We start from the raw sequence: 11,029 nt of genomic DNA, 5'->3' as shown, positions 1-11,029 counted from the left end.
GCTGAGTCTACATATTCATGGGATTATTTAGGGTATTTTTTTGAAGCATGTTATTTTCTACCCACCCCAACCGCGGTCACACATTTGTTATTCGCGTTTCTGAATTTCTTGCGGGCGGGACGTTTTTTGAGTAGGAGCTGAAACCGTTTGGATCCCTTACACTTTTTTGAAAATAATGTGCAAAGTATAAAGTATAGCGCACTAAAGAAAATTCAGTCATTTGGCGAGTGCTTGACTGCTTGTGTGGGTGTGAGTTAAAGAGAACAGCATCATGAAAATGCAACAACAAAGCGCTTTGTTTTTGTTGCTGCTGGCTGTGACGTCGCAAGGAGTCAGCGCAGACGCCGACGTCGCTGCAGCGCCGGAGTCTAATTGGAATGGTTTGTTTTTAATTCTTAACTAGAATGAGTTCATCAGCAGACATAGAAAATTATAATGCATTCAAACAAGCGGCTTTTTAAGTGCATCCTACTCACGTAGTCCCCTAGATGCACAAACAAAAATTATTACGATTTTTCTTATCATTTCAAAACCAATTTTTGAACGTTAACATTTTAGATTGAATTTATTAAAAATTATTAAATTGCTAGTTATTACCGTGACTTTGAATGGAAAATTTTTTCATATACGTTTATATCTTGGCATCATTTAAATTTTGTATACGATATTTATTGTTTTCTGTGTATAAGTAGTACATATCTCTCAGAATTTGTTTATGGTCCCTGCTCAGTCTCTTTTCCCCTTGCCATTTGAAATTGTTTTTGTTTTCATTCCCCTTTGATGTATGCGGTCGTTTACTCTGGAATTGCATGGAAGCGGGCAGATGCAGATACAAGTGTTCCGGTGCATCTGCATCTCAGATGGAAGATACAAAACGATTTAGATATAGAAAATTCTCTCAGATATTCACAACTAACCTCATTAAACCTGCTTAACTTCTTTATTAATTCAAATGACCGGTTAATGCTCAACATTAAATGATGCCTGACAATACAATACATATTAAATGTTTTGCCATTCTAATGTGATCCAATTACCATACTGTTTTAATAGATCCATAAAATAACTCATGTTAGACTACAGTAGAGCTTACCTAAGTTCTACAGCTAGCTTAGAGAATTCTGAACATAATTATAAATAATTGATTATGTTAACCTTATTGTTTTTAACTTTTTCCACAGACAAAATCAAAGTGTTTACTGTGGCCACTGAACCCACCGATGGTTACAATAGATATCTTAGATCTTCACGCGTCTACGATATTGAGGTAAGACCTACTTATTAAAAGTGTAAAATTCTTATTAATTAGCTAAGAATATCTAAAAAAAAATGAGGTGGGGTATGGGTTTGGTGGTTTTGAAAGAACCGTTAGAAGTTAATGATGAGTTACAACCAGTTTTCGGGAGACTTGTACAACGTCATGAATTTGCAATTTTAAAAAAGTATATAAAAAGTATTCTTTTTAAAGTTAAATGGAAATTTATTTTATAATAAAGTTAAAAGTAATGTCTTTTATAAGCATATATTTTAATATATATAATTTTATTTAAACCTAATTAACAATTCAACACACTAAATACAATAATGATTTTTTTCATTCCCAAATTGGCAAACTTTTATGGTTTCTAGAACATCTGTGGCCAACTACTTGTATGCTAATTCGAGTTGATTGTTTTTATTGACGAATTTCTAATTTGACGTCTTCCAGACAATAGAACCTGCATGAAAACTAGTATATAATAAAAATATACGAAAGATAGGAACTGATGGGGTATATGGCAGCTGTGTGTTTGTGTTCATTAAAAGACTCCCAAGACTTGTCCGGCGGCTTGGCACACTTAAGCAACTTTGTATTGTTTAAATGTCTGTTTGGTATATAGTATGAATGTATGTATCTGTAAATGTATGCCGCTAACCGAGCATCCGGCGTTGGCGTCCGATTTTCTGATGTGGAACACCGAGATTGGCTGGACATTGTGGGGCAACGGCAGCATATAGTCAACATATAGTGCACACATGTTGGGATCACGTAGTCCAGACGGATTCGGTGCAGTTGCCGGGAGTAATTAGCACAATACATTCAGATTTTTGTTGCCGGTCTATTGATAGCTTAGAACTTTCTACACACCAAGCGGCGGGGAGATTTTTCTTATCAGGCACAGAATATGTGACACTTTTGTGAATGTCCGCCGGCTCCCAATGTTTTCAATTCGAAAAAGGAATACTCGGCAACAAAAAGTGCTGATAAGGTCGCTTAGCCGGCTTTTTCACGAGTTGAAGCTGATCTTTCCCCCTTTGTTTCGAATTTCGTGTTTTTTGTATATGAAGAACTGTGCGACCCATTAAGTTATTTAATCCCGCAGCGATTTCTAAATGAATAAGTTTGGGGGTTGAATTCCTATATGCCTTCTATGATTTTTTTATAATTCCTGGATAGATTTATGTTATTTTAATTTCTGTACTATTTGTGTTATTGTATATATATTGTATTGTATATAGTAAACTTTAAATGTATAGATTAGAAAGCACTATTAACCTGTTATTAAAATACTTGATATGAGCACATAAGAAATTCATAATATCGCTGTTTAAAAATCATAAAACCGTAAGCAGAAATTAAAGTTCATAACCAAACGATTTGATATTTTATTAATAGGTTTTCTTATAATCCAGTTTTCCAATAGAGATATAAATATACTGCTCAGCATTTGTATTATTAATTTGATAATATTTTTATCCAATAGGTGACTACTCTTGGTCTGGGAGAGGAATGGAAGGGAGGAGATATGCAAAGACCCGGCGGTGGTTTCAAGCTTAATCTCCTACGGAAAGCCATTGCGGAGTTCAAAGACGATCCAGAAGTTATTATACTCTTTACAGATAGGTTAATATTTATTTAAAGGAAACCTTACAATACTCTACTAAATAATTTATATTCTTTCAGCTACGATGTGCTTTTTACCACCACGCTGGAAACGATTTATGATAGGTTTGAAGATTTGGGAGCCAAGATACTTTTCTCTGCCGAGAAATACTGCTGGCCCGACAAAAGTCTGGCCAATGATTATCCCGAGATTGAGGGCAAGGCCTCCCGATTCCTTAACTCGGGAGCCTTTATTGGGTATGCATCACAGGTCTACGCCCTTTTGGAGGATCCCATTGACGACACCGACGACGATCAGTTGTACTTCACTAAGATTTTCCTTGATGAGAGCAAACGCGCCAAGCTGGATATGAAATTGGATACACAGTCTAGATTATTCCAAAACCTTCATGGTGCCAAAAACGATGTAAAGCTGAAGGTGGATCTTGAAACCAATCAGGGTGTCCTGCAGAATGTGAATTTCATGACTTCGCCGGCGATCATTCATGGAAACGGATTGAGCAAGGTGGACCTGAATGCCTATGGCAACTATTTGGCCAAGACCTTCAACGGCGGCTGCCTCTTTTGCGAGGAAAACCTCATGGAATTGGATGTGAGTGGTTATTATACCCTTGCAGAGCAAAGGGTATTATAATTTTGGCCAGAAGTTTGCAACGCAGTGAAGGAGACACCTCAGACCCCATAAAGTATATATATTCTTGATCAGCATCACGATCAGAATCCAAATCCGTCTGTACGTCTGTCCGTCTGTCCGTCTGTCCGTCTGTCCGTCTGTCCTCCTGTCCGTTTCTGCCTAAACTAGTCTCTCAGTTTTAAAGCTATCTTGCTGAAACTTTCCCAAAATATGTGTAGTTATTGCACGCAGTATATAAGTCGGAACGAGCCGGATCGGCCGACTATATCGGATAGCTCCCATACAAGAGGTCAAAAAAATAAAGGATAAAAAATTATTACGCCGTTGTTTTTGATCAGATCGACTTGAATTCTTTAAGATGGCGTTTTCTAACGGTTATTAAATTTCGGATTAAATATTATCAAAATCGAATAACCCTATCATATAGCTGCCATAGGAAAGATCAAAAAATATATATAGAAATAATGGAAAAAAAAACATAACGTTGTTGTTTTTTATTCCTCGAGCATGATTTTTACAACATCGACTTTATGAACTACCCTTGAACCGAGAAAAAAATTTCATCAAAATCGGACGACTATATCATATAGCTGCCATATGAACAATAGTCGAAAATATGGAAAATTAATAGAAAAGTCGTCATAGCTTCGATGTTGTTAGCCTTTATGTATTTTGTTCGATATGTTTGATGACTGCAAGGGTATATAAGCTTCGGCTTGCCGAAGCTAGCTTCCTTTCTTGTTTTTATTTTCTTGTATGCGTATTTAAATATTTGATTTATTTTCTAGGAATCAGATCTTCCTGTAATTACTTTGGCTGTGATTGTCGCACAACCTGTGCCCTTCTTTGACCAATTCCTCGAAGGCATTGAGAGGATCAACTACCCCAAGGAAAAGCTACACTTGCTCATCTACAGCAATGCTGCACTCCACGATGATGATAGCAAGGCGTTTGTGAGCAAACACGGCAAGAAATATGCCACTGCCAAGTTCGCTCTTTCCACGGATGAATTGGATGAACGCGAAGGCAGGCAATTGGCACTGTAAGTTATAAGAGTCGTTTTTAAAGAAATGCAAAAGATATGAATATATTTTTGATTCTAGGGACAAGGCTCGTCTCCACCACAGCGACTACATTTTCTACGTGGACGCAGATGCCCACATTGATGATGGCGATGTGCTCCGTGAGCTGCTCAAGTTGAACAGGTAGGTCAAGGTTGCCTAAACCTGATTTACCAAATATTAATGATCCACCTGCAGGCAATTTGTGGCGCCGCTTTTCACCAAACACCAAGAGCTGTGGAGCAACTTCTGGGGAGCCCTTTCCGAGGGAGGTTACTATGCCAGGTCGCACGACTACGTGGATATTGTGAAACGCGATTTGATGTAAGTAAAAACTAATATTTACTTTTGACTTTTTTAGCTTTCGTAAAGGGGAAGTGGAAGTATACAACATTTTTGAGTGAATTAAAAAAAATATTACAATTCAAATTCCCATCATTATTAAACATTTTTAAACGATTTCTATAAAGTTAGAACTTTGAGAAATATTTAATTTGTGTTATATAATCAGCTTTATATAAAAGTTATGTTCAAATCAATTACATTACAAGACTTCTTAAACTGTACAATAGTTTCAAACTTTTTAACAAGTTATATTTTGAAATGGATTGTACAACTTGATATTAGACTTGACTTAATTGTTTCTGCATAATCCGATGTTTAATTTCATATTCAAATCTTGCCAAGTTAAAAAAATCTTTGGAATCAAACAATTGAAAGCACTTTGAAGTTGAAGTTCGATCCGCTCAGTCGAAGGCGATGGAGAAATCTGTCTTGAAACTGCGCCGATCGATGGAGTACATGTTGTCGGCAGTGCACTCATAGAGTCCGGCGTCCATTTGAGTGGCAGGGTCAATCTCAATCTTCGACTTGACCTTGTCATCGCCGATGCGCCATTCGTGGACGTGCATGTAGAGGTGCTGGTAGATCTCTGCTCCATCCTTGTACCAAGTGATATGAGGTCGAGGATTGCCCTTGGCCACACAAAGAAAGGCGATCTTGTGGCCCAAAACGTACTCAAGATCAAAATGTGAGGCTTGCAGGATTTTGGCGCCCTAAAAAATTTAATGAGGGATAAACTTTGATAATTCTGCTGAATTTATTTAAAAGATGGTTGCTTTTTATAATGAATTAATTTAAATTTATGCCTCCAAAACAAATATCACAAGTGTTTCCACCACATACTCACATTATTATTGTTATAGTACTGATCGGACTCGGGATCGCGATATTTTCCGGTAATTGGCAGACCGATCTGCACCCTGGACTTGGTTCGTCCACGGCCACGCCCACGACGCGCCTCGCAAAGGGGCGTGGCCAGCATGAGCAGCCCCAAAGCGAGGCAGATGATCAGGCACTTGACCTGCATGACTCTCCGGATAACAAATGGATATATTTCTGGCGGAGATCGCGATCGCTTGTGCTTCTGCTGCTGATGGATGGTTTCCAGTTGCTGTGCGAATCTCGTTTGCTCGGTGACTGATCCACTCGGCCAGAGTCTGCACCATTCTGCTCATCCCATCTAATTTGCCACAATTGTCCGGTGGATTTAATCCGTTGCTGCACTCTCAAATATTTTGCCGCTCGCGGTTTTTTTTCGTTCTGGTTTGGCTTTCTCATCGCCGCATTTCCATATTTCACTCAATTCGCTGGCTAGATTTGATTTGGACTCTTGCTGATATCGCTCGCCATGGTGGCTCATGGCACCCCTTTCCAAATGTCTTGCTGGGATTCGGTCTAGTTTACAGTGGTGATCGCTTTATCGTACCAGAATATTTACTTGTAAACATTTCAACCGATTTTGGAATAGCGCTTAGACATTTTGTTAAAAAAGTTTCTTGAAATAGTTTTTAAATAACAGAATCTCTAGACTGTTATTATAGCTTTAAAATAAAAGTACATAAATGTTTTTTAGTTTTTTATTTATTTCCCCTAAGTTTTACCCCACTGTACCCTTTTGAAGGCTGTGAGCACTCAACACTTTAGAACCAAAAAGCCTCGGTTTGTTTGGTTTGCTTTCACACATTTTAATAAAATAAATGCAAAAAAATCATTTAAATTGGGTAATTGAGTCAATTTGTCGGCTTTGTGCGCACACAAACGAACTTTGGTACTCACAAATACTGACACCCATACTATATACTCATGGCAGGTAAAAGGTCAGACTGAAATAGATAAAAAATTTCCATAAAGTGAGACGCAAAAAATTATTTTTGAATATTTTTTATTTAAAAGTATGCTTCAAAGTATTGAGTAGTTACATTTTACAGTATCAAAGTGTTAAAATGTATGTTGTAAATGGTAACTGGAAACTTGGCTCAAAAGTTGACCATAACATAGTCCGTGCGGAAGCCTCTACGATCAATGGCGTATATATTGTCCGCTTGACATTCGTAGAACCCTGAAAATAATTTAAGAAACATTAAAAAAATGTTGGTTTTTAAATAAATTAGAAAATTCCTATGGTTTTTGCTTACCAGCATCCATTTGAGTGGTTGGATCAATTTCCATTTTAGACTTAACGATGTTTGCTTCAATATGAGATTCGTGTACCTGATTAAAAAATAAATTCTTAATTAAATATAACCTGGTAAAAAAATTGTAAGAAAGGCAACCTGAAAGAATCGATGTTGGTAAAGCTCTGCTCCATCCTTAAACCAAGTGATAGTAGGTCTTGGGTTGCCTAAAAATTCAAAATTCCATTATTAAATAATACTTGTACTGCTAATTATTTAAATCTCACCTTGAGCCATGCAGAAGAAAGTAATTTTGCGTCCCAGGGTGTAATCCAATTCAAAATGCGATGATTTTATGATCTTGGCACCCTAAAAAATATGTTTTTAAAGTACTAAAACATGGTTTATTCTTTATTTGTTTACTTACATTCTCATGATCATAGTAGTTAACTGCATCCTGCGATCGGTGTTGGATGACTACTGGTTTTTTGCCCGTATAGTTTCGACGCTCCGTCTTTCCCGCAGTACTTCCTGTGATAAAATTCGGGAATCACCTTATATTTTTAAATACTTCAATCACTTACTTTGGGCTGCTATATAGACAAAATCCCCAAGAATCAAGAAGCAGAGGCAGAGGAGTATTATCCGATCAAGCTTCCAGATGCCACGCGGCATTATTGTCGAGCCGAGATTCCGATCGCCTACGGTGAATGTTGTTTTCAAACTGCGCTCCCGTACGGAATGTCATCCACTCCGTGGATTAAATCCGAGCGTTTTGATTAAATTAAGTGGTTTAGTTGGGGCCTTTGGCGCAGCGACGTCACTTTCCATTTTCGCAACACTGTTGCAAATTCAATGGACATCGCGACTATTTTGTTCTCGACTTTATCGGTAGTTCTGTTTTGGTTTACTCATTCATCACTTTTATTTATCCCCCCTTTTTTTAGTGGAATCTTCAACGTGCCCCATATTACTAGCATTTATCTGGTGAAGTACACTGCCTTCGATGCCATTTCATTCAAGCATAAAGAATTTGATCCCGACATGGCTATGTGTCAGTCACTCCGAAATGCGGTAAGTTATGAAAAATATAGAAATTATGTTTTATAAATCACTATGCTTCCTATTAAATCATTAAGAAACTCAAACAGGTGGTCAGGTTAATTTACTATTTATTTATACATATGTTCACTCTTTTTCTCTAGGGCATCTTCATGTACATTAGCAATCTGCGCTTTTTCGGTCACTTGGTCAACACCGATAACTTCAATAGTTCGGTGACACGTCCGGACTTTCACACGCTGTTCACCAACCGGTACGATTGGGCGGAGAAGTACATACACCCGAACTACTCGCTCCAGCTGAACGCCAGCTATCCGATACCGCAGCCGTGTCCGGATGTTTTTTGGTTCCAGATCGTGACAGACGCGTTCTGCGACGACTTGGTGGCCATCATGGAGGCGCACAACACCTGGTCGGACGGCAGTAACTCGGACAGCCGGTTGGAGGGTGGATACGAGGCGGTGCCCACCAGGGACATTCACATGAAGCAGGTGGGACTGGACCAGATGTATCTCAAGTTCCTTCAGTTGTTCGTGCGTCCGCTGCAGGAGCGTGTCTTTGATGGATACTTCCATAATGTAAGTAATTCTATTACTATTTAAGGGGCACAACTAGTGTGAAGTTTTAAAAAAATCAAAAAATTTTTTTTTTCATATTTCGGTGGATTACACCTTTAAAAATAACATATTAAAATTTAAAATCGATATCTCAAATAGTTTTTGAGTTATAGCAATTTTAAGAGCAGCCGCTCTCATAGCAGTGCAAGCGATCATTTTATCTTTAAACGCGTTTTTCTCGAAACAGCATTTTCCGAATTTGCTGCAGTGATAACTCAAAAACTAATGATCCGATCACTACCAAATTTTTTTTACATGTTCTTTATATAGTTCTACGTACCATGAACTATCGGTTTTTTGATCCGATCAAAAATCGAATTTTGGCAGGCAAAAAACGACCGAAATTTTGGTTAAAATTCGATTTTTTTTTTTTTAAACGCTGCCATTTTGTCATTTTTTGATATTTTTTTTTTATCGTAGTTCATGGTATGAAAAATATTATCTAGTTTCACGAGAATTTTTCATTTTTTGATTTCGTCCACGGAGAGGGCCGGAATCACTGCAGCAGTTGAGGCACTTTTTTTTTTAGCGCCGTTGGAGATCGACTATAACTTAAAAAATATTTCACTTTTTTCTTTAAAAATTTCACTATACATTCTTAAAACATGTATAAATATATTCTGAAAATTTGAAAAGAATTGATCAAGTAGTTTTTTTTATAAAAATTCCCAAACATCACCATTTTTTTAGGCCGTCACACTAGTTGTGCCCCTTAAATTAAATTAAACAAAATATTAAATAATATACCAATTTGATCTTCCTCTTAGCCTCCCCGTTCACTAATGAACTTCATGGTACGCTACCGCCCGGATGAACAGCCTTCACTGCGACCCCATCACGATTCATCCACGTACACCATCAACATTGCGATGAACCGCGCAGGCATCGATTATGAGGGCGGTGGCTGTCGGTTCATCAGATACAACTGTTCCGTGACCGATACGAAGAAGGGATGGATGCTGATGCACCCGGGACGACTGACCCACTACCATGAGGGGCTACTTGTGACTAATGGCACCCGCTACATCATGATTTCCTTCATTGATCCATAGAGAGGAGCTTCTATGACTTAGAACTCTATATCAAACTGCCATATTGGCCAATCCAAAGAACTGCATACTTAGCCCAATGAGCAATGAACAATTTGTGCCGATGGAATTGCGGCAATGGCCTCGGCCTTATGTTTCTGATGATTTTACATACTACTTTGAGATCGATAGCTTTAGGGTCCCTCGATGAATCTGTTGCAGCCTTAAGTTAATTGTAAGCCTTTTTTACCAAGTGCAAAGTGTTCAATTTTTGACTAAATAAATTAATTGATTTATTAATGTTTTTAACATTGTTTTCCTCTCTCAAACTACATCTGGTAAAGGCTAAGAAAAAAGTTGGTTGTTCCAAAACTATCAAAACCCTTTTAGAGAATAACTATTTCAAGAAGAATTAATTTTTAAGGTTCTGTTTTGTGGAACTGATACATCTTATTGAATTTCTTTTAATATTAGTTTTTTTTAATAACATTTAACTTTTACTCCTCAAGCTTTCAGATCAACTCCACTGTGCTACTGTTAACGTAAATCTGTTAGACATGGTTCTGTTACATCAGCTGTTTCACTAGAGCAGGCCAGCGATATCAACAGCGCTGACACCCACGCAAAGAACTGTAACAGTGTTCAAACTTGTGCTGTTATGTACAGTTAACAACATCCAGTTTACAGGTCATACTGCATAGTGGGATTAGGCCTATTTTAATTTTATTAGATAATTTTATTGATCTATAGTGTGTAGATATTTTATATTTTTTCTAGAAATTTATTTTTTAACCCAGGAATCTCTTTGAGAAAATAGGCCTTGCGAAAAGTAATAAAACCGTAATTTAGAGAAGATTTTTGTGAATTGTTAAACTTTGTAAGCTTCTATTGTATCTTTTATATAGTTTCAATAACATTATCAAAAAAACCAGTTTAACTCCGAAAACTCCGAAATGTTTTACTCCAAATATGTCAGAGTCGAGTCACTGTTCGCATATGTTGCATCGAACTTAAGGCTTCGAACCTGCGACAGTTTGAAAGACCACATTCAGTTGGGGAAAAATGTATTTAAGCGCTTTGCAAAACACGCTCTTTGTTATTGCTCGATTTTCATCCGCGAAGCAGGTTCGTTCCCCCTTTAACAAAAAACTTTAAGGAGTATCAACAAAAAACACAGACATTGGCTGTAAGGCCAGACCCAAAATTCCAAAATAAACAAATTAGTCAGGAAAATAAAACGCAAGTTTGGGGATGTTTTAAACTTATTTTGACCACCGTAATTTGTGA

At 37.5% G+C, this 11,029-nt stretch overlaps 3 protein-coding genes across 3 annotated transcripts; 1 reads left to right on the top strand and 2 right to left on the bottom strand.

The window, feature by feature from the left end:
- Nucleotides 1-88: 88 nt before the first annotated feature.
- LOC108100606 (procollagen-lysine,2-oxoglutarate 5-dioxygenase) lies at nucleotides 89-10,046 on the top strand. The gene is made up of 10 exons (XM_017204595.2): nucleotides 89-380; nucleotides 1,182-1,267; nucleotides 2,745-2,884; nucleotides 2,945-3,476; nucleotides 4,307-4,560; nucleotides 4,622-4,723; nucleotides 4,778-4,903; nucleotides 7,983-8,109; nucleotides 8,241-8,675; nucleotides 9,482-10,046. Exons 1-10 carry the CDS (start codon nucleotides 272-274, stop codon nucleotides 9,764-9,766), a joined length of 2,196 nt encoding a protein of 731 aa, XP_017060084.1. The 5' UTR covers nucleotides 89-271; the 3' UTR covers nucleotides 9,767-10,046.
- Nucleotides 5,043-6,575, bottom strand: LOC108100608 (immunoglobulin domain-containing protein oig-4). Its single transcript, XM_017204597.2, has 2 exons — nucleotides 5,769-6,575; nucleotides 5,043-5,634 (listed from the first exon to the last, which is right to left on the bottom strand). The coding sequence occupies exons 1-2, from the start codon at nucleotides 5,946-5,948 to the stop codon at nucleotides 5,326-5,328; spliced, it is 489 nt and encodes a 162-aa protein (XP_017060086.1). The 5' UTR covers nucleotides 5,949-6,575; the 3' UTR covers nucleotides 5,043-5,325.
- Nucleotides 6,787-7,951, bottom strand: LOC108100607 (immunoglobulin domain-containing protein oig-4). The gene is made up of 6 exons (XM_017204596.2): nucleotides 7,620-7,951; nucleotides 7,463-7,566; nucleotides 7,323-7,404; nucleotides 7,195-7,262; nucleotides 7,057-7,132; nucleotides 6,787-6,980 (listed from the first exon to the last, which is right to left on the bottom strand). Exons 1-6 carry the CDS (start codon nucleotides 7,708-7,710, stop codon nucleotides 6,898-6,900), a joined length of 504 nt encoding a protein of 167 aa, XP_017060085.1. The 5' UTR covers nucleotides 7,711-7,951; the 3' UTR covers nucleotides 6,787-6,897.
- Nucleotides 10,047-11,029: the final 983 nt, after the last annotated feature.

This window comes from Drosophila ficusphila, unplaced genomic scaffold (assembly GCF_018152265.1).
Source record: "Drosophila ficusphila isolate 14025-0441.05 unplaced genomic scaffold, ASM1815226v1 contig_286, whole genome shotgun sequence".
Taxonomy (NCBI): domain Eukaryota; kingdom Metazoa; phylum Arthropoda; class Insecta; order Diptera; family Drosophilidae; genus Drosophila; species Drosophila ficusphila.
Note: the sequence above shows the minus strand (reverse complement) of the source record. Positions and strands in the feature narration are given on the sequence as shown.